The sequence below is a fragment of the Aquarana catesbeiana genome, linkage group LG10, assembly GCF_042186555.1.
Source record: "Aquarana catesbeiana isolate 2022-GZ linkage group LG10, ASM4218655v1, whole genome shotgun sequence".
In the NCBI taxonomy this organism is placed as follows: domain Eukaryota; kingdom Metazoa; phylum Chordata; class Amphibia; order Anura; family Ranidae; genus Aquarana; species Aquarana catesbeiana.
Window position 1 is genome coordinate 156,035,856 of NC_133333.1, and position 27,269 is coordinate 156,063,124.

At 43.6% G+C, this 27,269-nt stretch overlaps 1 protein-coding gene across 1 annotated transcript in view; it reads left to right on the forward strand.

The window, feature by feature from the left end:
- TMEM150B (transmembrane protein 150B) overlaps window positions 1-27,269 on the forward strand; it is a 95,853-nt gene that overhangs the window by 50,000 nt on the left and 18,584 nt on the right. The window contains exons 2-6 of the mRNA XM_073602802.1: window positions 4,361-4,435; window positions 5,878-5,937; window positions 10,307-10,374; window positions 22,127-22,254; window positions 22,955-23,132. Coding sequence (XP_073458903.1) covers window positions 4,371-4,435; window positions 5,878-5,937; window positions 10,307-10,374; window positions 22,127-22,254; window positions 22,955-23,132 — 499 coding nt within the window. The 5' untranslated portion in view covers window positions 4,361-4,370. The remainder of the gene's footprint in view (window positions 1-4,360; window positions 4,436-5,877; window positions 5,938-10,306; window positions 10,375-22,126; window positions 22,255-22,954; window positions 23,133-27,269) is intronic.

The following is a 27,269-nucleotide window of genomic DNA, read 5'->3' on the forward strand; positions in this document are numbered from 1 at the left end:
GGGGTGGAGGAACTTGACTGGCCTGCATAGAGTCCTGACCTCAACCCAATAGGACACCTTTGGAATGAATTAGAGCAGAGACTGTGAGCCAGGCCTTCTTGTCCAACATCAGTGCCTGACCTCACAAATACGCTTCTGGAAGAATGGTCAGACATTCCCATAGACACACTCCTAAACCTTGTGGACAGCTTTCCCAGAAGAGTTGAAGCTGTTATAGCTGCAAAGTGTGGGCCAACTCAATATTGAATCCTACAGACTAAGACTGGGATGCCATTAAAGTTCATGTGCGTGTAAAGGCAGGTGTCCCAATACTTTTGGCGATATAGCGTACAGGAAGTCCCTGAGTTATGAACACAATAGGGACTGTAGTTTGTTCGTAAGTCCAAGTTGTTCATAAGTCACAACACTGCATTTGTAAGTGTAACTTCCTGTCGGAACACTGCATTCGTAAGTGTAACATCCGCCTGTGCATGGATGTGGGATGTTCTGGGCATGCAGTTATGTTATCTGGGGCTCTTCTGGCTATGCAGTACATGTAGTACTGCAGTATGGGATGTGTCCGGAGGTATCCAGGACCAGCGTGGAGCACAAGTGGCTGGCATTTGAGGCAGTTTGTAAGTAGGAGTAACTCGGGTGTTCGTAACTTGGGGACTGCCTGTATGTACGTATGTATGTATGTATATATACTATACACATACACACACGTGTGTGTTTGAGCTTTGGGGTGCACACCCTAATGCAATAGGCTGCGCACACCTATGCAGCCTGCCATGTAAGTGAATGGCTGTACGTGCCTTTACTATTGCACATGCTTGTACAGTATATTTCCTGAACTCACCAGTCCCACATTCGGGTAAAACTACTGTACACACATCCATGACTACAAGTGCATACAGCAATTCAGGAATTTTATACTTGAGAACTTTGGAGGCAATAAACTTCTGTGTGCATGAGCCTTCAACGATAAAAAGTACAGGACCAGAGGGTTTTACACGCATGTATACTCAAAGAGTTGAAATCAGTTATTTCTAAGCTAATGTTTCTACGCTGTTAAAGAAGAACTATGGTCAAAATGAGAAAATCAATATGTAATGTGACTTTGTTTTATGTTAAATATGTAATTTGTTGTTTAGCATATAGCTAGGATATTCAGAAATCTACCTTCCCTTGCAATTGTAAGCTCTCCTGTCCTCTTCCTGAAATTAGGAGACAACACTGCTTCCTCTGTCTCCAAATGCCTCTGTTGTCACCTTTTGTATAATGCCGCTCCTGATCAGACTACAGCCTGGTGTCAAGACATCATTTGAGGTGGTGGCCTATTGCATTTTACATTCCTTTGAAAGCCCTGGCATGTCAATCAAAATCAATGTCACACCAAGACTCCACCCACTCCCCCTTCACGATTGACCTGCTATTGAAATGTGGTATGTTTAAAAAGGGATCAGTGTTATCTCCCAGTAGGTACAGAGCTGCAAGTTTAACTTCTATTGTAGGGAAAATATGTGAGGGATTGGTAAAGGATCCCATATTGAAGTGTAAATAAATAAGCAATGTTTATTTATATGGCACCAACAATGCCCATACTTTCACATCAGTCCCAACCCTCCATGAGCTTACAATCTAGAGTTCCTATGCTACATGCATGCATATACATAGTAGGTCCAATTTAGACAGGAGACAATTAACCTACCGGCAAGTATTTAGAAAGTGGTAAGCAGAGGGGTAACTAGAACCTTCAAGCCCTTCAGAAACCATGAAGGGTCCTCTTGACTGCAGGGGCCCTTTCCATTGGTCCCAGGGCCCTTTGCTCTGGTCTGGAAGTTGCAAGCAAATCGCAAGGGAATTGAAAGCCTCATGACTTAGGGGTTACAGCATTGTCAACTGAGCCTTACAGTTCCTTAGCTGCCTTGGGGCCCCCCACAGTGGTGGAATGCCAGGGCAAGCCGCAAGTGTGACCTTTGCAACCCTATTGGTTCCACCACTGGTGGGAAAAAAGCCAGGCAAGCACAGGGAGAAGATGCGAACTCCCTGCAGAAAGTGCCCTGGTTTGGGATTCAAACTGATGCCATGCACACACGAGCGAAATGTCCAACAGAAAAAGTCAGACGGGAGCTTTTCATCGTATATTCCGATCGTGTGTATGCCCCATCAGATTTTTTATGTCGAAAATTCAAAATTTTTCCAACAGAACCAATTCCTATCGGGAAAACCGCTCGTCTGTATGCTGTTCCGATGTACCAAAAATGACGCATGCTCTGAAGCAAGTACGAGATGGAAGCTATTGGCTACTGGCTATTGAACCTCTGTTTTCTAGTCCCCTCGTACGTGTTGTACGTCACCGCGTTCTGGACGGTCGGAATTTGGTGTGATCGCGTGTATGCAAGACAGCTTGAGCGGAATTCCATCGGAACTCCGTCTGAAAAACCTTCAGAGTTTATTCCAACGGGAAAACCGGTCGTGTGCACAGGGCATGAGACATGCGTGCTGACCAATAAGACACCGTACTTCCCCGAATAGCCAGCATGGATTTATGTAAGACAAGAAGTTTCTAAACAAATCTATTTTTATTTGATAAAGAAGTAAGCAGAAGCTCCAAAGAGATAGCTGTAATCAATTTGCACTAAAGTGTTTGACATCATTCCATATGATAACGTGCAAGGTAATATTCATAGGCTTGGATAACGTAAATCAATACATGGATAGAAATGTATCATGTAGGCCATATTCAGAGAGTTGTGATTAATGATTCATACTCTAAATGATCAAGGTTCTAAGAGGCGTACCCCTAGGTTCACTTTTGGGATTACTTTCTGAAGATCTATAAGAATGTGGAATAATATTTCACAGTAGCTGGTTTTAACCAACTAAATAGATTGCAAAAGTACTGCATTTGTTTCTAAATGCAAGAAATAAAAATGGCTACTAATATTAATAAGAAATGACATGGTAGATTGTTGATCCAGGAAATAATTTGACTATTTTTGGGGTCAGGACAGAATTCTGTCTTTGCTTTAGCAAACTGAACTATGTTTTATAGGAGTTTTTGCCTTTTCACTATATTGTCAAAAGTATTGGGGCGCCTGCCTTTACATGCACATGAACTTTAATGGCATTCCAGTCTTATGCCCTGTACACACGGTCGGATTTTCCGACAGAAAATGTGTGATAGGACCTTGTCGGAAATTCTGACCTTGTGTAGGCTCCATCACACATTTTTCATCGGAATTTCCAACACACAAAGTTTGAGAGCAGGCTATAAAATTTTCCGACAACAAAATCCGATCGCGTGTACACAAATCCGATGCACAAAGTGCCACGCATGCTCAGAATAAATTAAGAGATGAAAGCTATTGGCTACTGCCCCGTTTATAGTGCCGATGTACGTGTTTTACGTCACCGCATTCAGAACGATCGGGTTTTCCAACAACTTTGTGTGACCGTGTGTGTGCAAAACAAGTTTGAGCCAACATCCGTCGGAAAAAATCCATGGATTTTGTTGTCGGAATGTCCTATCAGTGTCCGACCGCGTGTACAGGGCATTAGTCCGTAGGGTTCAATATTGAGTCGGCCCACCCTTTGCAGCTATAACAGCTTCAACTCTTCTGGGAAGGCTGTCCACAAGGTTTAGGAGTGTGTCTATGGGAATGTTTAACCATTCTTCCTGAAGCGCATTTGTGAGGTCAGGCACTGATGTGGACGAGAAGGCCTGGCTCGCAGTCTCTGCTCTAATTTATCCCAAAGGAGTTCTATCAAGTTGAGGTCAGGACTCTGTGCAGGCCAGTCAAGTTCCTCCACCACAAACTCGCTCATCCATGTTTTTATGGACCTTGCTGTGTGCACTGATCCAAATCATTTGGTGGAGGGGGGATTATGGTGTAGGGTTATTTTTCACTGGGGTTGACAATATAGTGTATCTGGACGATGGCTGGTTCACACCAGATGTGGTAGGGCTGTGTTGAGCAGCTATTCCAGCGCAGTCCTTTCGCATGGACAAGGCAAAATGCTTTGTCTGCTGCGTGCCCGGTTCACACCACTGCGTTGCGCTGAAAAATAGTACTATGTTTTTTTTTTAACAGCTGGTCTTGACAGATGAGTGTCTTTTTTCATGTCATACATTTTTCCAGGTAATTTTTCGCTTAGTGTTCGTATGAATAAAGCCAGGTGTATTTATCAGTGCTTGTCTGTAGGAATCAGCAAATGTTGAGTTAAAGTCAACTTTATCTAATATTTATTCAACGGGTAATACACCTTTTTATGAGTATGCCATGTCACCATATCTGTGTTTATAGCTAATATGGTGTATTTATTGTTGCATTCTTTATTGAGTTTATATCAGTAACTTGAATCACTTTATTTCTAGGTAGTAAATTATGTGGGCATGGGCTCTTCTGCCGATATCCCTGACGGTATGGGCAACAGCTGGAATATGGATAGTGTAAGTTACATCCTGCACAATAAATGTTACATTTTGAAATTTGCTGAGCTTAAAGTGTACTTTTTCAATGTAAAACTCCTACCTAAAAGCGTACGACTTAGGATGCCTGCTATTACCTTTAGCCAGAGAAGCATCTTCTGCACCATTCCCTGATTTAGTTTTACCTTGTTTCTGGGACCTTACTTGTTATGGTTTCATGGCTAAACACAGTCTCATTCTACATTGGAGTGGTGATTGCCAGGACTTAGCTATGAAGTAGAGGAAAGCCAGGACCCCCAACACAGCAAAACTAAATCAGAGAGGGATACAAAGGAACCTTTTTGGCCAGTAGATCTGGCCATCTGACAAGTTTTGTAAAAATGTAATGAAAAATTATTTTAAAAAGTTTTTTGTATTTGCAAGAAAGCAGGAGAGCCTTTGATTGACTTATGCTGAATATTAAGAGTAACCACACTCAGATCTCTGCCAATCAGCTGTATCAACTAAATTTGTGGTGGTAAAAATACTCCTCTCCTTGTCTATAATGCTGATTCATTGGTTTCACTACTTCCAAAGTCACTAATCCAAAAAAGTATGCATACCAGGAATTCTGTCATCCTTCAGACTTCATTTGCTGCATAATTGTTCTGGGTCAGTGACTTTGAAGTCACAGTAGCTGTCTTTAAAATTAAAGGATCAACATTAAAGCCAAACAACTAGAATTATCAAACCAGGGAAGCCTTTTGACAGCTTTAATACTACCTGTGGACCCTAGCCCCTAAAACCAGTAATATAATTGGGATTTTGGCCTTCATTGGTTTGGGCAGTTTGGAAACAGATGACCTTCTCATGGTCCTGCAGAAGCATCACAGATGCTAAGAAACCCCGCCTACCCAAAAATCCAGAAGAAATGTGACGGGTCAATAGGTGATGTCTAGAGCCAATCGATTTTTGAGGTTGGACGTCTAACCTGAACATGGCTGTTATGCAGATATTAGTGAACATCAACCAATCTGCCCAATTTGTATTTCTTTTTTTCTTTTAAACATGAATAAAAATATGTAATTGCTGTGGTTAGAGTTAAAACATTGCAATTATGAGGCTCCTTCTTGACTGAATAAAGTAATTAACACTGAGAGCATGAGAAGTAAACCATAGAAACCCTGCAAAATCCCGCAGTCTTGTTACTATTATGAACCTTTGCTGAGATTTATTCACATGGGTTTAAGCTGTTAACCTTTGATAGAGCTTAACAGTAAAGGAAACCTGGAAAACAGCATTTGGATTATTTTACTAAACATTCCTAATGAAGTGTGTATTGTAGGAGTGGAGGGTCATTTTCAAAAAGAGCTTGGCGTTAAAAAAATCTAAATTTAGAAACCTGTGGATTTTTGGGGCTAAATGAGGGAATTGCTCATCTGGCCACAGGTTATACTTATCATTATAATTTATTCTTTTTTCAGGTATGCAATGTCAGTGACTAATGGTTCAGTCAACATCACAGAAGGCTTTCCATATATCAGGTGGGATACATTGTACTATATATTATATATGGGGTTTTATTTAAAGAGAGTCTGTCTTTCCTGACAGACTCCATGGCAGACTACGTGTGGGTTAATCCCGCCTCCTCTCCAATACTATAGGACCCCACTCCCATAAATTTGAGCTCACCACTAGAGACTGCGTTCCTTTTTTGTCCTCCTCATTGGACCTACAAGCAATACACTTACGATTACCGATGTCCAAATTGATCGAGGTTGATGCCGGGCAGTATCAAGATAGCCCAGGGCCCAGCCATGGGCGGGTGTGTGGCTCCAGGCCCCTGTGTCCTGTGGTGGGAAACCCGCTAAGAGCCAGGCGTCCAGTGAACGAGAGCTGGCTAAACAATTTTGAGATTGGGCCCGCCCAGGCGGGTCGGGTGGGGGCACAACTGCTTCTCTTCCGACGCGTCTGGGTGGCCTCAATCTCAGACTACTGGACCATCAAGATGGTCTCCACAGGCCATACATGGTCCTTCACCAGTATTCCTCCCCCCCAGATTTATTTCCACCCTACTTCCACAGTCAGAAGAAAAGAAACAGGTGTTACTGTTCTACATGGAGTCACTGATAGTACAGGAGGCCGTGGTGTCGGTTTCGAAAGGTAAATAGTTCCAAGGGGTATACTCGCCTCTCTTCCTGGTGCAGAAGAAAAACGGTTCATGGCGCCCCATGTTAGATCTAACGTACTTAAACAAGTTTATAAAGTACAAGAGATTCAAAATGGAGACTCTGTCTACCGTCCAACAAGCCGTGCAGCCAGGCGATTGGCTAATCTCAATCGACTTAGGAGATGCTTATTTCCACGTGCCTGTGGCAGGGGAATTCCACAAATACCTCCATTTTCAAATGGGGAGAAAACATCTGCAGTTCACCTGCCTCCCTTTTGGGCTGACAACCTCCCCTCGAGTCTTCTCGAAAGTTCTTCTGGCCGTGGTGGCCCTCATCAGAACAAAAGGGATAAGCTTATACCATTATCTCAATGACCTCCTATTACTGTTTCAAGACAAGGAGCAGCTGTTAGTCCACAGGGAGCTGGTTATCTCCACACCGATTGGATTCGGGTGGCTCCTAAACCTGGAAAAAGGCCACCTGGAACCAGTCCAGCATCTGATATACTTAGGAGCCTAGTTCGACACGGTAAAAAGTACCATCTCTCTTCTAGTGGAAAAGATCCCAATCATTCGAGGAAGAATCTCACAAGCTCTGAACTCCTCACACCTAAAGGCCTCACAATGCTTAAAGATTATTGGCACAATGGTCTCTATGACCCCCAGGGGGTCATAGAGACCCCCTGGAGGTTATGCCCTTTTCAGACAGGGTTTCCTCAACAATGGAGTTCGGGGGACAACAATCAGTCCACTCACATAACTTCAGTGATGGGGAACAGCCTCTTCTGGTGGCTCCAGTGCAGAAATCTGCTCACCTGCCACTCCATCGCCCCGTCTCATGGGTCGCAGTCACGACCGATGTCAGCGGTGCTGGTTGGGGAGCCCTTTGCAGGTCACAATTGGCTCAAGGCAAGTGGGATGCCCGCCTTCACAACACGGGCTGGAACGTCCTGGAATTACGGGCAGCCTGGTGTGCCCTCCAATCTTTCACTCATCTCCTGAAAGCAGTCAGTTTTACTGAAGATGGACAACACCACAGTGGTCTCCTATGTGAAGAGACAAGGGGGCACTCAGAGCTCTACTTTGCTCCAAGAAGTCAAGCCCATCATGTCCTGGGCCCAGAAAAATCTGGCCAATATTTCAGAGGTCTTCGCCCCCGGTGTCCAGAACGTCCAAGCGGACGTCCTGTCTCGCACACAGATGGACAACAACGAGTGGTCACTTCATGTGCAGACGTTCGAGTAAATCCTATCCTTGTCCTTGTCCTGCATCCCCTTGCAACTTCAAAATCAGGAAGCATTACACTCGGGGCCATTGCAGCCAGGCCTTTGGAATAGATGCCCTGACAGATCAGTGGAGCTTCAACGGGGCGTACACCTTTCCCCCCTCCCGATCATCCTCAGGTTCTAACGCAGGCTTTAAGCGGAAGCAGTCGAGGTGGTGGTGATAGCGCCTTACTGGCCGAACAGGCCATGGTTTCCCCTCCTGACCCAGCTCAGCTTCTGGGACCTGGTACCTCTTCCTCTCAGACCGGACCTTCTTTCTCAGGGGGCAGTCCTGCACCCTTGTCCGGCATTACTGAGACTGATGGCCTAGTTCTTGAGAGGGAGAGGCTGGAATCTTCAGGAGTAATTTCCACCCTCATGGGCTCAAGAAGGGCGAGCACGAATAAAGTCTATGAAAGAATTTGGGCCAAGTTTGTTGAATTCTCATCCTCTAGGCCGGATTCTTTGATCCGGCCTAGATCTGTCTCGGTCTATCAGCGCTCTCAGGGTCCAGGTCTCTGCCTTGTCGGCCTTCTCTGGAATATCATGGGCTGTTCACCCTCTTATTCGGTTTTTCCATGGGGCAACAAGATTTAGGCCCCAAAGAAGACCAAGATTCCCCAAATGGGATCTTCCCCTTGTCCTCGACTCACTATCTGGACTAAGCACCGCGGGATCTGCCCCGATTTCTATTAAAGACCTTTCTGCTTTTCTAGTAGCCATCACTTCGGCTAAAAGAGTTTCTGAGATTGGGTCCTTGGGTCACGAAGAACCATTCCTGGCTTTCTTCCCGAACTGGGTGGTCCTCATTCCTATCCTCGGCTCAAACCCCAAAGTCTCTTCAGTGTTCCATGAGAACCAAGAAATTGTCCTACCTACTTTCAGGACCCCGGGGTCCACCGAAGTTCATCCTCTGGATGTAAGCAAAATGCTGAAGGAATACCTACGAGTTACTTCCTCCTTTAGACGCTCCGACTATCTCTTTGTTCTGCACTCAAGGGGAAGCGAGCCTGGACCAGAACGATTGCGACCTGGATTGTCCAGTCTATCCAGCAGGCTTATAGGGCTAAGGGCTTGGCTCCTCCAGAGGCGGTGACAGCACAATCTACCAAGGGTATGGCAGCTTCGTAGGCAGCAGTCCGGCATGTGGCTCCTGATGTCATTTGCACAGCGGTCTTGTGGGCCTCCATTAATACCTTTATGTCACACTATTGCATAGAACCTGCTTCTCTATCCTCTGTGAGCTTTGGTTTAAGAATCCTGTAGGTTGACGGGAAAAATTAAAATTCTTTTGTTCAGCATACCCAACCGTGTGGTTTGGCTAGTTATTTCCCACACGTAGACTGCCATGGAGTCTGTCAGGAAAACGGAAAATTTATTATCAAACACATACCGTAATTTTCCTTTCCTGATGGACTCAATGGAGTTCCCACCCATTGGTCAAGAGTTGGCTAATTATGGAAAGCAGTCTCTAGTGGTGAGCTCAAATTTATGGGAGTGGGGTCCTCTAGCATTGGAGAGGAGGTGGGGTTAACCCACACGTAGTCTGCCATGGAGTCCATCAGGAAAGGAAAATTACAGTAAGTATTTGATAATAAATTTTCCTTTATATCACTCACAAGCTGTATACACATTCCAGAGCAGTGAAGCTCATGTTCAAAATTTCTGTGGGTAAGATGATTGTCCTGGAACTTATTGTACAGCCTGGAAGTTGGGTAGTGGCAGCTTTAGTTAGACAAATACAACTTTTCGGCTCAGTGAGAGATTGTCTTTAATAATATAGAACATTTAAAAAACGAAACCTGCAGCAACCACTAAATATGGGATTTAAGAGGAATTAGAGACCGCTAAAGCAGAACTTGGTTCACCACCAAAAACAATATATTGCTTCTCCCCCTTGAAGCTTTTGCTCTTAAATTATGCTGCTAAATTTAAATATTCATAATACATGTTCAATATGCTACAGACAGACAATGAAGTACAAAAACATGTGTGGTGCCTTGAAAGCCAGATCAAATGATGATCACTGTCCCTGAAACATCTGGACAAGACCTAAAATGGTTCTCCTCTCTTTCTGCACTTGTCTCTACCATTAATACCAGTTTAAAATATTATTAAAAGTATTAAAAAATAGATAAATAAAAATAAATATGGTAAATAAAATATTAGGCAGACTTGATAGACCATTTGGTCTTTTTTATTGCCGTCACTCTTCTAAGTTTCTAATACAAGGACCAGCCACAGAAGTGGTTCAAGTGAGATATGTTATGTTAAGAGCAGTAACCACTTAGAATGTGAATTTCACTGGTTTTTTACAGACAGAGCAGTGAAAGAAGATTGGTTGCTCCGAGGTGCTGCATTTTGCACATTATTCTGTTTCTTATGAAATAGACTTGTGCAGGTTAGTTTTGACATGCAAGTGTTCAATATCTAGATGAAATGATTTGCAAGTATTGACAGTCATATTTTTTTGACCAGCACATGTGGCTCATACCCTCCCCAGAGTTGTATATTTGGACAAGTTCTTAACATAGGAGCCATGATAGGTAAGTAACCTCACCCTATGTTTTTCATATTTTCTATCAGTTATACATTTTTTAAGCAGATAGATTTTTTAATGAGATTTTGGCATGGTTTATAAGCAAAACAAGTAACTGATATTCACAATTCCTCTGCTATTTTTAGACTTCTTTCCTTATTTTTTTGTTCTTTTACTTTGCTGTACACTTATGACCCCTCCTGTTCTTCCACATTCTCTAGGAAGGAATCTTCTGTTTGCACAGCAGTGGCTATAGTAGAACCTACTGTCCTGCTATGCACAGTGGTAAACCTTGGCCCCATCCATATAATTCAGACTATGAGAACAAGATAAGAATATTATATGTAGCGGTACCCCCATGGGGCTACTGAATGTAGTAGTTCCACCTGTCACCCTGCCCAGCCTGGCATTCACTTCCGGTCACTCTCCAGACAATGAACAGTCCATCAGCTTTGTTTTTGTCATTTTTTGAGGGGTTAAACTTGGATGGGGTAAAGGGATTATGGGAAGCCCAGAATCAATAGTATTAAATGATGAAATGATTGATTGGAACCGCTATTCACATCCTCTAAATCTCCAGACCTCTCTAGCACAACGCCTATTTGTAGACTGTTACTTTCTCAACTGTGCAATACTTGGTTCCTGGCATAGCTAGCACATGGTTAGGCCCAACTCTGAATTAAGCCCAACTTTAGGGATTTGTCATTTGCTGGCAGGGTCCCTTTGATGTAGCAACCAATGGTGAAAGAAAGTCTTTTAGTGCTAGCTGTAATGACGTGGACTACTGATCCCAGTCAGTCCTGTGCGGACTCTGACAGCCCTTCGGGCTGCAGCCACCCACCTTCTTTGCCAGTAACATCTCAGTCTCTCCCGCTGGCTCTACATCCACTCCTGGCATGCCTCTCCCAGCTCTCCTGACTGTGCCTGTCACTCACTGACACCTGGTGGATCCCTCCTGAAGACTTGCTCAGCAGTGTTCCTGCTGTCCTCTCCTGCTCCTGTTCAGGACACCCCTTGGGTTGTGTGGGGTTCCTTCACAGCTCCGAGCCCCTGGCCCAAGGTCACCCTCCCAGACTGGGGGGCTCCCTCCAAGGTCCCGACAGCCTAACACTCCATCTCTCAGTTCTTCCACCCGAACAACTTCTCCCAGCTGGGCTGACCCAAGGTATTTAATGAGGCCTGCCCATTTCCATTCCTAGTTGGGGATTGGTCAGGGCTCCTTACCATACCCCAGACAGCTCCACCTCTCTTCCCTTCCTCTGCCTCTAGAATCTTCTAGAGGCCAGAGGAAGGTAACCAAAAGGTGATGCTATGAGTCACCAGCCTACACTAAACCACTCCCCAGCCCCCAGATCAAAACAAACAGGCCTGCTTAAATTTACCTGCACTGGCCAAAAAAACTAACTCTAGTACCTACCCAAGGTAGAGGGTGCTACACTCACCCCCACCACAAATCAGCTGGTCCCTCAGCTGAGTAAATTTGAAAAAATGGCACCTGGGCCCCCAGGAGCAAGAGCATCCCATAAATTAAGTTGGAAAGGGAAAGGGAAACAACTTGGATGAATAACTGTACAAATAAATTACGTACAAAAATAGCTGTATACACTTCTGATGAGTATTTACATATGTACAGGATGGATAAGGCACTCCTACAGTAACTACAGGTCCCTGCAGCTAACAACATATACACATTTTGAGCCAGAGCATCTTTCCCATGAAAAAGATACTCTGCTTGCCTGAATTCTTGTGTTTCCAGGAAGATGGAGATGGACAGCCGTCCCATCCCTGAGGATCCTAAAAGAAGACAAAAGAATAACACATCCTATACTTACACCTAACTGTACACGACCTCCGCTAAAAGGGGGTTTGCATCCTTTCAGCAGAGAATATTGAGCAACAAGAGCACACACATTTTCCTTGTTCTGTCAGAAGGGGGTTATAACCAAACAACAGATCAGTGTTCTTTTAGCCCCAGGCTGAGGCCTGGGGGCTGTATGTGAAGCAGCAGCTGAAGGTTAGGCCTAAGCCTGAGGCCTAGCCACGTGTGTAGAGGCTCAGCCCGAGGGGAGCTTGATCATTGCAGAGGTTCAGCCGGATGGTGAACCGAGTGTTGCCAGGGATGAAGGAGAAGCATTTGCCACATAGGAAGACCACTCCTGTTACCAGAGTCAAGTGAGAACCAGAGATCAAAGATAAAGGGGACACCATCAACAGTAAGGGACAACTACTCCTGTTATCAGAGCCCAGGTTTGTGAAGTCTGAAGAAGTACCAGAGCAGCCTTTTTCACTAGCCGGGGATGCTGAACACGTTGGGAAAGCTTCAGCGTTCAAGTCAGGGACCCAGCGGGTGAGTGTGGGTGGCACTTGAAGAGGATTCAGCGGGTTAGCTGAAAGCCAAGCCAGGGACCCAGCTCAGGGGATCCAAGCAAAAGTCCAAAGTACAAACACGCATGCTCGGAAGCAAGGACGAGCCAGAAGCGGTCAGTCTTGTAAACTAGCGTTCATAATGGAGAATTAACATTTGTGGCGTGGCAAATTATGAAACCTTGAAATGCAGCGCACAATTCTCTTCTTCTTTAACCATTTCCGGACCACCCACCGTCGTTATACGTTGGCTGTTTGAAGGAGGGTATCGTTGTTATGGCAGCATAACCCCGGTATCCTCTTCTTCAGTGAGCGGTCCGGTTTAAGATAAAAGTGGTCTCTGAGGTGGATTCGCCACAAGATCACTTTTATCGGCGGTGGGAGAGGGGCCCCCCTCCTGCCGCGATCCAGGTGGCCTCCACCGCTTACTGGAGCAGTCGGCAGAGGCGGAGGCAATCGGATCCTTCCTGTGGCCTGACATGGAGACGAGTAAGGGGAAGATGGCCCCCACCCGTCTCCATATCATTGCAGGGCGTAAGCAACGTCAAAACATCACTTTCGCCCATAGCTCTTAAAGGGCCTTTTTTTTTCATTTTTTTAAATAATTTTTTTTCTTTTATTGCATTTTAGTGTAAATATGAAATCTGAGGTCTTTTTGACCCCAGATCTCATATTTAAGAGGTCCTGTCATGCTTTTTTCTATTACAAGGGATGTTTACATTCCTTGTAATAGGAATAAAAGTGACACAATTTTTTTTTAAAACAGCGTAAAAATAAAAAATAAAAGGTAAAATAAATAAGAATTAAAAAAATGTAAACTTGCCCCGTCCCGACGAGCTCACATGCAGAAGCGAACGCATACGTGAGTAGCGCCTGCATATGAAAACGGTGTTCAAACCACACATGTGAGGTATCGCCACAATCGGTAGAGCGAGAGCAATAATTCTAGCCCTAGACCTCCTCTGTAAAACATGCAACCTGTAGAATTTTTTAAACATCGCCTATGGAGATTTTTTAAGGGTAAAAGTTTGTCGCCATTCCACGAGCGGGAGCAATTTTGAAGCGTGACATGTTGGGTATCAATTTACTCAGCGTAACATTATCTTTCACAATATAACAAAATTGGGCTAACTTTACTGATGTCTTATTTTTTAATTCAAAAAAGTGTATTTTTTCCAAAAAAAGTGTGCTTGTAAGACCGCTGCGCAAATACGATGTGACAAAAAGTATTGCAACGACCCCACTTTATTCTCTAGGGTGTTAGAAAAAAAGTATAATGTTTGGGGTAATTTTATAGCAAAAAAACCTGTTTTTAACTTGTAAACAACAAATCTCAGAAAGAGGCTTGGTCCTTAAGGTGGTTAACCACTTGAGCCCCGGACCATTATGCTGCCTAAGGACCAGAGGTCTTTTTCCAATTTGGCACTGCGTTGCTTTAACTGCTAATTGCGCGGTCATGCAATGCTGTACCCAAACAAAATTTGCTTCCTTTTCTTTCCACAAATAGAGCTTTCTTTTGATGGTATTTGATCACCTCTGCGGTTTTTATTTTTTGCGCTATAAACGGAAAAAGACCGAAAATTTTGAAAAAAAATGATATTTTCTAATTTTTGTTATAAAAAAAATCCAATAAACTCAATTTTAGTCATACATTTAGGCCAAAATGTATTCGGCCACATGTCTTTGGTAAAAAAAATGTCAATAAGCGTATATTTATTGGTTTGCGCAAAAGTTATAGCGTCTACAAACTAGGGTACATTTTCTGGAATTTACACAGCTTTTAGTTTATGACTGCCTATGTCATTTCTTGAGGTGCTAAAATGGCAGGGCAGTACAAAACCCCCCCAAATGACCCCATTTTGGAAAGTAGACACCCCAAGGAAATTGCTGATAGGCATGTTGAACCCATTGAATATTTATTTTTTTTGTCCCAAGTGATTGAATAATGACAAAAAAAAAAAAATATTTACAAAAAGTTGTCACTAAATGATATATTGCTCACACAGGCCATGGGCCTATGTGGAATTGCACCCCAAAATACATTCAGCTGCTTCTCCTGAGTACGGGGATACCACATGTGTGGGACTTTTTGGGAGCCTAGCCGCGTACGGGACCCCGAAAACCAATCACCACCTTCAGGATTTCTAAGGGTGTAAATTTTTGATTTCACTCTTCACTGCCTATCACAGTTTCGGAGGCCATGGAATGCCCAGGTGGCACAAACCCCCCCCAAATGACCCCATTTTGGAAAGTAGACACCCCAAGCTATTTGCTGAGAGGCATATTGAGTCCATGGAATATTTTATATTTTGACACAAGTTGCGGGAAAGTGACACTTTTTTTTTTTTTTTTTTTTTTTTTGCACAAAGTTGTCACTAAATGATATATTGCTCACACAGGCCATGGGCATATGTGGAATTGCACCCCAAAATACATTTAGCTGCTTCTCCTGAGTATGGGGATACCACATGTGTGGGACTTTTTGGGAGCCTAGCCGCGTACGGGACCCCGAAAACCAATCACCGCCTTCAGCGTTTTTAAGGGCGTGAATTTTTTATTTTACTCTTCACTGCCTATCACCGTTTCGGAGGCCATGGAATGCCCAGGTGGCACAAAACCCCCCCAAATGACCCCATTTTGGAAAGTAGACACCCCAAGCTATTTGCTGAGGGGCATATTGAGTCCATGGAATATTTTATATTTTGACACAAGTTGCGGGAAAGTGACACTTTTTTTTTTTTTTTTTCACAAAGTTGTCACTAAATGATATATTGCTCACACAGGCCATGGGCATATGTGGAATTGCACCCCAAAATACATTTAGCTGCTTCTCCTGAGTATGGGGATACCACATGTGTGGGACTTTTTGGGAGCCTAGCCGCGTACGGGACCCCGAAAACCAATCACCGCCTTCAGCGTTTTTAAGGGCGTGAATTTTTTATTTTACTCTTCACTGCCTATCACCGTTTCGGAGGCCATGGAATGCCCAGGTGGCACAAAACCCCCCCAAATGACCCCATTTTGGAAAGTAGACACCCCAAGCTATTTGCTGAGAGGCATGGTGAGTATTTTGCAGCTCTCATTTGTTTTTGAAAATGAAGAAAGACAAGAAAAAACATTTTTTTTTTTCTTTTTTCAAATTTCAAAACTTTGTGACAAAAAGTGAGGTCTGCAAAATACTCACTATACCTCTCAGCAAATAGCTTGGGGTGTCTACTTTCCAAAATGGGGTCATTTGGGGGGGGTTTTGTGCCACCTGGGCATTCCATGGCCTCCGAAACTGTGATAGGCAGTGAAGAGTGAAATCAAAAATTCACGCCCTTAGAAAGCCTGAAGGCGGTGCTTGGTTTTCGGGGTCCCGTACGCGGCTAGGCTCCCAAAAAATCTCACACATGTGGTATCCCCGTACTCAGGAGAAGCAGCAGAATGTATTTTGGGGTGTAATTTCACATATTCCCATGGCACGTTTGAGCAATATATCATTTAGTGACAACTTTGTGGAAAAAAAAAAAAAAAATTTGTCTCTTTCCCGCAACTTGTGTCGCAATATAAAATATTCCATGGACTCGACATGCCTCTCAGCAAATAGCTTGGGGTGTCTACTTTCCAAAATGGGGTCATTTGGGGGGGTTTTGAACTGTCCTGGCATTTTATGCACAACATTTAGAAGCTTATGTCACACATCACCCACTCTTCTAACCACTTGAAGACAAAGCCCTTTCTGACACTTATTGTTTACATGAAAAAGTTATTTTTTTTTGCAAGAAAATTACTTTGAACCCCCAAACATTATATATTTTTTTAAAGCAAATGCCCTACAGATTAAAATGGTGGGTGTTTCATTTTTTTTTTCACACAGTATTTGCGCAGCGATTTTTCAAACGCATTTTTTGGGGAAAAAACACACTTTTTTAAATTTTAATGCACTAAAACACACTATATTGCCCAAATGTTTGATGAAATAAAAAAGATGATCTTAGGCTGAGTACATGGATACCAAACATGACATGCTTTACAATTGCGCACAAACGTGCAGTGGCAACAAAATAAATACATTTTTAAAAGCCTTTAAAAGCCTTTACAGGTTACCACTTTAGATTTGCAGAGGAGGTCTACTGCTAAAATTACTGCCCTCGATCTGACCTTCGCGGTGATACCTCACATGCATGGTGCAATTGCTGTTTACATTTGACGACAGACCGCCGCTTGCGTTCGCCTTAGCGCAAGAGCAGGGGGCGACAGGGGTGCTTTTTTTTTTTTTTTTTTTTTCTTTATTATTTTTTTGCTTTTTTATCTTATTTTTAAACTGTTCCTTTCATTTTTTTTTTTTTTTTAATCATTTTTATTGTTATCTCGGGGAATGTAAATATCCCCTATGATAGCAATAGGTAGTGACAGGTACTCTTTTTTGAAAAAATTGGGGTCTATTAGACCCTAGATCTCTCCTCTGCCCTCAAAGCATCTGACCACACCAAGATCGGTGTGATAAAATGCTTCCCCAATTTCCCAATGGCGCTATTTACATCCGGCGAAATCTAAGTCATAAAATGCTCGTAGCTTCCGGTTTCTTAGGCCATAGAGATGTTTGGAGCCACTCTGGTCTCTGATCAGCTCTATGGTCAGCTGGCTGAATCACCGGCTGCATTCTCAGGTTCCCTGTTGAGACAGGAGAGCCAGAGAAAAACACGGAAGACGGTGGGGGGGGGGCATTCCCTCCCACGGCTTGTAAAGGCAGTCTAGAGGCTAATTAACCACTAGGATTGCTTTTACATGAAAGCCGACCGCTGGCTGAAAAGAATGATACCAAGATGATACCTAAACCTGCAGGCATCATTCTGGTATAACCACTCAAAGTCGTGAATGGCGTACCTGAAGACAAAAAAAATGGTTAACAATAAAGCACAGTAAACGGTAAAGTATAAAAAATTGCATACCTGAAAAACAAACATGATAAAACATAATAACAATAAAACATTGCAGAATAGAATACAGTAAAAAAGAGCAGAACAATAGAGAGAGAGAATAGAGAGAGAGAGAACAATAAAACGACAAACAATTTTTTTTATTTTATATATATATATATATTTTTTTTTACACTTTTTTTGTAACTAACTTTTATAACTGTAACCGGTTCCAGGTTCGGGTCTCTCAAAATGTGATCGCATCTTGGGAGACCCTGTGAAAGTGTGCCTAGTCTGTGCAGTGCTGTACCCTACGCTAATACTCAACTAGTGCATGGTAGCGTTCAAAACATTCACCAATGCAAAGACCAGGATTGTCAGGACAGGAGGGACAATAATAGCGGGTGTCACGCCTATATCCGCGCTTGCTGCAGACACGACATCTTTTTTTTGGTTGGGTTCGTTGGGTAGGGGTACTCGGGAGGACATAAAAATGCCTCTCATGCAGCCGACTGCATTTGGTTTGGGATGTGAATGGGGGAAGTATGGGCGCTGCAGAAGCGGTGGGTTCCCAATTAGGATTGGCGAATGCAGCAGGAAGGGCATTATGGGCATGATGGGCCTGTGTTTGTCTTCTTCTTGGTGGCAGCGGGACACTACTTGTGCTTGCCACCTCACCAGCTTGAACTGCACTTATGGGACTCGCCACGTCACCAAGTGTTACTGCAGTGCTGGTTTGACTACGACCGGTGTGTACTAGGCCGCTGGTGCTTGCCAGTTCAATAAAAAGCTTCCAAAAAAACTGTTAGCGATCACAGGGATCAGGCCTGACTCTGCGAACGCTGCAGTTATGCGTTTAGTGTTTTGTAAGTGACAGTGATCGATCAATACTGCACTTGGGTGGGCTGGGCTGGGCCGAGCGGAGGGGCAAAACGCAGGTGCTAGCAGGTATCTGGGCTGATCCCGCTAACACTGCGTTTTTGGGAACCCTAAACTGCTGGGGACGCTAGTATAGATCTGATCGGATCAGATATTGATCCGTTCAGATACTATACCACTAAGGGAGGTGTATGCTGCGTGTGTGGGTGTTAGCGGTACTGGCGCTAACCTGACGCTGCCTGGGGCTGGTGCTTGCTAGTTCACCAAAATGCTACCAAAAAAACTGTTAGCGATCGCAGGGATCAGGCCTGACTCTGCGAACGCTGCAGTTATGCGTTTAGTGCCTTGTAAGTGACAGTGATCGATCGATACTGCACTTGGGTGGGCTGGGCTGGGCCGGGCGGAGAGGCAAAACGCAGGTGCTAGCAGGTATCTGGGCTGATCCCGCTAACACTGCGTTTTTGGGAACCCTAAACTGCTGGGGACGCTAGTATAGATCTGATTGGACCAGATATTGATCCGTTCAGATACTATACCACTAAGGGAGGTGTACGGTACGTGCGTGGGTGTTAGCGGTACTGGCGCTAACCTGACACTGCCTGGGGCTGGTGCTTGCCAGTTCACCAAAATGCTACCAAAAAAACTGTTAGCGATCGCAGGGATCAGGCCTGACTCTGCGAACGCTGCAGTTATGCGTTTAGTGCCTTGTAAGTGACAGTGATCGATCGATACTGCACTTGGGCTGGGCCGGGCGGAGGGACAAAACGCAGGTGCCAGCAGGTATCTGGGCTGATCCCGCTAACACTGCGTTTTTGGGAACCCTAAACTGCTGGGGACGCTAGTATAGATCTGATCGGATCAGATATTGATCCGTTCAGATACTATACCACTAAGGGAGGCGTATGCCGCGTGCGTGGGTGTTAGCGGTACTGGCGCTAATCTGACGCTGCCTGGGGCGACGCATATCACCGCCGGGCGATCGGGGGGCTAAACCTTTATTCGGTAATAAACGGCGGGTTCCCTGACACTATAAAAAGTAAACGAACTAACCAGCGTCACCCGTGACGGTTATACGGTGATCAGTGGTGAAAGGGTTAACTAGGGGGCAATCAAGGGGTTAAAACATTTATTAGGTAGTATATGGGGGTCCCTGTCGCTATAAAACGCTGACGGCGAACCTAAATATTTACCTCACTAACTAGCGTCACCAGCGACACTAATACAGCGATCAGAAAAATGATCGCTTAGTGACACTGGCGACAGGGGTGATCAAGGGGTTAAAACTTTATTAGGGGGGGGTTAGGGGGGTATCCTAGACCTAAAGGGGGCTAATATTCACTGTCCCAACACTGTAACTGTCACAAACTGACACCAATCTAATCAGAAAAAAAAAAAAAAAAACTGCTGGTGTCAGTTTGTGACAGGGAGGGGGGGGGGATCGGGGGGCGATCGGGGGGGGGATCGGGGTGTTTTGTGTGCCTGGCATGTTCTACTGTGTGTGTGTAGTGTTGTGCACTCACAGTGAAGTCTTCTCTCCTCGGCGCTGCAACGGAATACCGAGCCGAGGAGAGATGACATCATTTCCTTTGCTGCTGTTTAGCATACAGCAGCAAAGGAAGTGATCTGATTGGCCGGCGGCGATCGCGAGGGGGGGGCCACGAACGGATGGCCTCCCCCTCACCTCCGATCGCCGGGGGACAAAACAGGACCGCCTCGGGCACCGGGGGGGGTCCGATCGGACCCCCCACCCGCGGGAGGCAAATCACGTACATGTACGTGATTTTGCCTGCCCGTGCCGCCTTGCCGATGTACATCGGCGTGAGGCGGTCCTTAAGTGGTTGATGGGATAATAATGAAGCTGCTTTGTTGGTGATACTGATGGAGTTATTGCAAACACATTTTCAAAGGCTTTTTTTTCTAGTGATATCAAGAATAATATTATTATGCTTTTTTAAATTTTTATTTGGGCAAGTTACCACAGCATCATTATCCCATAGTTTTTAAGATCAAATATACAACTATGTTGGTGTCCCTTGTCAATTTTACATTGTATTTTTTTAAATGTAACTGCCTATTCCCAAACTGTCATTTGAAGTAAAACACATAGCCAAGTATTATTCTCCACAATTTTTTTATTGTGTATTAAAAAAAGAAAACAAATAAAATTAGACATTCTATCTGCCAATAGAACTTAAAATGCATTCTATGCATCCAAAAATATAGAAAATATACCAAATCAAATCATTATTCAACCAAAAAAATAACGTCAAAGCAATAACTCCAAGGCCAATAATAAATAACACGTTATCTCCTCCGATTCCGCAACATGGCTGGTTGACGAACGGCCGTTCAGAAACGAACTGAAAAGTGCAAACTGAAATGCGTGAAATGAAAAGTGCAAAATGAAAAGCGCAAATCAACACTCACCAAACTTCTACTAACACGAAATTAGCAGAAGGAGCCCAAAGGGTGGCGCTAAAGAGCTGAAAAACAATGTAATACGTCACTACGTTCTCAATTGTTGGCCAACAATTGTGTGGCCGTGTGTATGCAAGATAAGTTTGGGCCAACGTCCTTTGGACAAAATTCCACTGTTTTGTTGGCAAACAATCTGATCGTGTGTTTGAAGCTTAAGGGTATCTAATCCAATTTTTAAAAAAAAAACTCAAAAAACAAGGACCTGGCCTTACTGAGTACTGAGTTACATAGTTAGTCATGTTGAAAAAAAGACACAATTTCATCTTGTCCAACCAATAGAAAAAAATAAATAAATAGAAAACCTCCATGTATATACAATCCTATACCCACATTTGATACAGAAGTAGGCAAAAAAAAACCTATAACACATGGTCCACTTTGTTCCAGTGGGGGGGGATCCTGATCCTCCAGTAGGCAATCTTATATTCCCTTGATCAACAATCTCTGGTGTCATTACCTATACATATTATTATAAATATTATTATCCAGTTATATTTTGTGCATTTAGGAATGCATGTAGCTCTTTTTTAAAACCATCTACTGAGCAGGCAAGAACTTACCACGCATTGTTCCATGCCTCCTCTGTGCACACCTTTGTGAAGGCAAGGTTTTGCTTCCTTATATCAGAGTCCTACCCCGCATGATGACTTATGATCTGATAACTTGTGGAGTAATGGTCAAGAAGCAGCAGAGGAGGTTGAGGAGGCACAGATCCTCAGCATAAATTAAGCGGAAGCAGGGAGTACTTGGCAGCTTCCCAGGTACAGCTTTCTCTCCAGCAAGCTGAACAGGGGTGATATTGCCAAATCTCATAAGATTAGCAGTCAGAGGGTCTCAGATGATTTTACACTGCAGAGATGCAGCTATTAAACAGAACAGGGGTGCCTAGGCACATTCACCATTCACAGGGCAGCAGATGCACTGACGTTTTTCAGGAGGAAATCAAGACAAAAGTTTTAGGGTACTGCCTAGGAAAAAGAGCTTTTCTAGATTTTTTTCCTATTTGATTCCTATGCATTAAACAAGCCCTGGGCACACCCCACTAATGCAATACAGGTACCTTTTCAGACATAATTGAAAAAAAAATGTAACAAAAAAAGAAGCAATGACCTAAACATGTTCTTATTGTTATCTTAGTGGTATGGACCGTTGTCATGCGCTTTCAGCAAATCAGGGACTATCACTGCGACTCTTCTGTAAATTCTGCCAGTCTTGCAATGGGATTGTTATGTGCTTTAGGAACATCTCTGGTCGGCAATTTCCAGGTTGGTCTACATTAAGCTTTTAAAAGTGCTACTTCTCTGTTTTAAAACAGAACATAATTACCCAATCTGATTATCAACACATGCATGCAAGTGAGTGAGTTTATATTTTTAAAATAAAAGTTAGCACAAAGAAAAGTGCCCAAAGCAGTCAGTCAGATAGCTAATACCAGATGGGTGGGCATGGTTAGAGGTATGTCTATCCACATTGCATAGCTCTCAAAGGCCCAAAGGTCCCTTATTTTGCAGAACTGTCCCTTTTTGGATCCAAATCCCTCTCTTCCTCTTTCTACCTCAGTTGTCCCTTTTTGACTCAATGTATCAAAAGGTTATTTTACTGAACTAAGCCTTATATCTAAACTTTAAATTTTTCTATTTGTCATTTTTAAAAGCCAAAAAAAAGGAAATGTGGTGATGAAAATAACAAATTTTGGGTTAAGACAATCATTTTATTTATTTATATATATATTAATCCTCATGGTCATTGTTAGTGGAAACATTGTAGGACTATGCCATGTGCCTACATAGTTTGTGTTGTAATTTGTCCCTCTTTTCCATCTCATATCGTTGGAAGGTATGCCATAGGAACATAGGATTTATTAGGAAAGAACAATACTCGTTCTGGGCAATGATTTGGGATTGTTGGCTAGTATACAGCAATGATAAAGCATTGATATGGATGGTATATGTATTTTCTCCACAGCAATCCAACCAAATTGAAACACATCTGGTCGGAGCTTTCTTGGCATTCATCATTGGTAACATTTATTTCTGGCTGCAAATAGTATTAACCTACAAGGTAAAGCCAAGACATGGCGGAAGCTGGATTGGTCCAGTTCGAGTCATCCTCTGTGCGGCCACCAGCATATTTCTTATAGCAAGTATCCTTTAAAGCATCAGGTTAATAAGTGTAAATGTAGAAAATCAATCACATTATTTTATCTTTTATGTTTCTTAGCATGTATAAGGAATGTAACAAATGTCCGTAAGACTTTGATGACAGAGTAATCCCCACATTCAAGATGCCTCCCACCCACTTCATACTTTCCTTGATCATCAAAGTTGCCCTTTCATTTTCCTTTACCTATCTGTCACTAATCATAATCAACCACAGACATCATCCAAGCAGAAAGCCAAAAGAAAAACCCTATAAGCAGACTGTTAGCTACAAAACTGAGCTACAGTGCCTTGAAAAAGTATTCACACCCCATGACATTTTCCACATTTTGTCATGTTACAACTGAAAGGCATAAATGTATTTTATTGGGATTTTATGTGATAGACCAACACAAAGTGGCACATAATTGTGAAGTGGAAGGAAAATGATAAATGGTTTTCAAAATGTTTAACTCTGGAGGAGCTGCAGAGATCCACAGCACAGGTCAACTATTAGTCATGCACTCCACAAAACTGGCCTTTATGGAGTGGCAAGAAGAAAGCCATTGTTGAAAGAAAGCCATAAGAAGTCCCACTTGCAGTTTGCGAGAAGCCATGTGGGGGACACAGCAAACACGTGGAAGAAGGTGCTCTGGTCAGATGAGACCAAAATTGAACTTTTTGGCCTAAAAGCAAAATGCTGTGTGGCGAAAAACTAACATTGCACATCACCCTGAACACACCATCCTCATCGTGAAACATGGTGGTGGCAGCATCATGTTGTAGGGATGCTTTTCTTCAGCAGGGACAAGGAAGCTGGTCAAAGTTGATGAGAAGATGGATGTAGCCAAATACAGGGAAATCTTAGAAGAAAACCTGTTATAGGGCGTACACACAGTCGGACTTTGTTCGGACATTCCGACAACAAAATCCTAGGATTTTTTCCGACGGATGTTGGCTCAAACTTGTTTTGTCTACACACGGTCGCACAAAGTTGTCGGAATTTCCGATCGCCAACCACGCGGTCACGTACACCACGTACGACGAGACTAGAAAAGGCCGGTTCAGAACCAAGCGCGGCACCCTTTCGGCTCCTTTTGCTAATCTTGTGTTAGTAAAAGTTTGGTGAGAGACGATTCGCGCTTTTTCAGACTCGTGGTTTCCAGATCGTTTTCTGCTGTTCAGTTTGTGCTTGTGGGTTTGTATCTGCTCTTCAGTGCGTGCAGTCAGTTCGTATTGGAGTTTTCTGTGCGATCTTGTCCGCTCGTTGCTGTTTTTCAGGTCGCTCTTCACAGGCCTTGCTGTTCTTCAGTGCGTTCTGTTACTTCGTTCTGAGCAGCCGACCGTTTTCTAGCCATGTTGCGTATGCATACTCCTCGTAGAGTTCGTGCTGTGCAGGGGCTTGGTGTTGGGGTCCTGACCTTGACACAAGTCCAGTCCATGAACAGGGTGGGGAGGAGTTCATGGACCAAGAATTGGTTGCTTCAGCGTGACCAGTTCTCTCATATGCCTTTGCTCCGTGAGATCCGTGAGAATAATCCTGATGATTTCAGGAACTTTCTCAGGATGACGGACCCTGTGTTTCACCGTCTGTTGGCTTTGCTGACCCCCTATATCAGCAGGCAGGATACCTGCATGAGGCAAGCCATCACTCCGGAGCAGAGGTTGGTCGCTACCCTGCCGTATTTGGCGACAGGGAGAAGTCTGCAGGACTTAAAGTTCTCGACAGGCATCTCCCCCCAGGCTCTGGGGATCATTATCCCAGAGACCTGTTCTGCCATCTTCCAGGTCCTGCAGAAGGAGTATATGAAGGTAAGATTTTTATCCTTTAATATCACATTTTATTGTATTGAATGTTTGCTAATATATTGTATTTCTTTCCTCATTCCCTAATTACCATGATTGTAATATGCTGTGAATGTCCCCTTTGTTCTCATGCATGCTGGATTTTTATGTAATTATTATTTTAGGTTCTTCATACATATTTGCCCTTCAATAACCTCCCCAGCATGGTGTCTCCTGGCCTATATTCACCTCATGTAGTCACTTAACAATGTATTTTTTCAGCTCCATAGTAGTGCTTTACCCCAAACACCCCCTAAAATGTTTGGAAATGTTATTTTTGCTTTAAATTCTGGCAGAGTGCCAGAGGCTTTTTTTTTTGTGGTGTCCCCAAATAATTTTTAGTAACCCTCCCTCCCCCAACTGCTAAGTCAGCTGATCCCAATTCTCTATCTATCCTCAATCATCTATCTGCTGACTTTGCCAAACCCATACACACTATACCCATCTCTTTTGTGGTCAGATTTATGGATGAATTCCCCAAAGCATGTAGTGCAAGGGCCTGCCTGTATACTTTCAAATGGTACTGTTTAAAGTTTTGGGATCCTATTATTATCTTGATAGGTAATAGCAGAATGTCCAAATGTCCTCAAATGTGTACAGTGTGTATTTCTATCTTTGTATTATGACACTTCTTACCTGTCCAGTGGGCTGCCAATAGTGTAACTAAGGAGGGGCTGTTCCAAGTAATACCCATTATTTAGGCATTCATCTCTCAATGAAGTGAAGAGGGTTACCTGTCCAAGATTTCCACACACCCCCTATAATGTTAGAAATGGCCCATGAGAGGGGGGGGGGAATATGATAGGTGTACCTTATACTTTGGCGTTGTTAAATTCCCCTTAATAAATGCTATCTGGAGGTTGCCCCATAATGTTTGTGTCTAATCTGCTTGCCATGTTTCTGAGTAAAAATAGTAATGTTTATTGTTTTTTCTTCAACAGTTTCCTTCCACGCCACAGGAATGGCAGACTGTGGCCTCCCACTTTGCCGAGCGGTGGGACTTTCCTAACTGCGGAGGGGCAATTGATGGGAAACACGTCCACATCATCCCACCACCCAACTCGGGGTCGTACTCTTATAATTACAAGGGGTTCAATAGTATAGTGATGTTGGCGGTGGTGTCGGCTAATTACGACTTCTTGTATGTGGACGTGGGGAAGAATGGCTGGATGTCCGATGGTGGAGTCATCGCCCAGACGGAGTTCCACAGGCATCTCCAGAATGGCAGCTTGGACTTGCCAGCTCCAGAGGACAATGTTGAAGGACTCCCATTTGTGTTCGTTGCTGATGAAGCGTTTGCGCTGGGGGACCACCTGATGCGGCCATTCCCAATGAGGACTCTCACCCCGGAACAGAGGGTTTTTAATTACCGGCTGGCCAGAGCCCGAAGAGTGGTGGAGAACACATTTGGAATCCTGGCCAGCCTGTTCCGCCTATTTATGACACCCATCCATATGGCGGAGTATAAACTGAACCATATTATACTTGCGTGCTGTGTTCTCCATAACTTTTTAAGGAAACATTCTGCCAACTATGCTGGCTCAGTTGGGCCTGAGGCCAGAATGATACATCAAACCACACTGACGGCGCTTGAAAGTGGCCGTCCTGGCTTGCCCTCCCTGAGTGCCCGTGATGTCCGGTTACGCTACCTGGAGTTCTTTGCGGGTAGGGGGGCTATCAATATGCCAGCAAATCTGTGAAGCCTTTTTATAATTAAAAAAAAAAGAAATTCTTTGTGGACATTTACTGCTTGTGTTTGTTTTAGCTGACCCTGACAGAAATGTGTTGAGTCCAGAAAATGTCGTGATTGTGTAACCTTATTATACAAAGCACTGTTGGCTGTTATTTACTAAATGCAAAAACACATTTCACTACAAGTGCACTTGCAACTGCACTGAACCTGCACTTGTAGTGCAAAGTGGATTTGCCCTTAGGAAATAACCCCCATTTTCGCAGAAAACAGCAATTACATCACCCCAAAAGTGTTGTAGTGTTGAGACAATAATCCACACATTCTCGAGTAACTAACTTTTTTATACCTGCACAATCACATGTGCATTTACCAAAGGTTTTGAAAACAAACCAACATGTTTGTTGTATAACAATTTTTGGAGTAGCATTATCAAAAATCGAAATGTCCATTTAAAATAAAACAGGCCTGTGTAAAACCAACAAGAAAGGCAAAAAACTTGAACTTACAAAGTTCACATTAGGTAAAACCTGAAGGCTATATCAGACATCAGTATTTAGGAACTGGGTTTGATATAGCGTTCAGATGGGGGGAAATCACCCCTGGA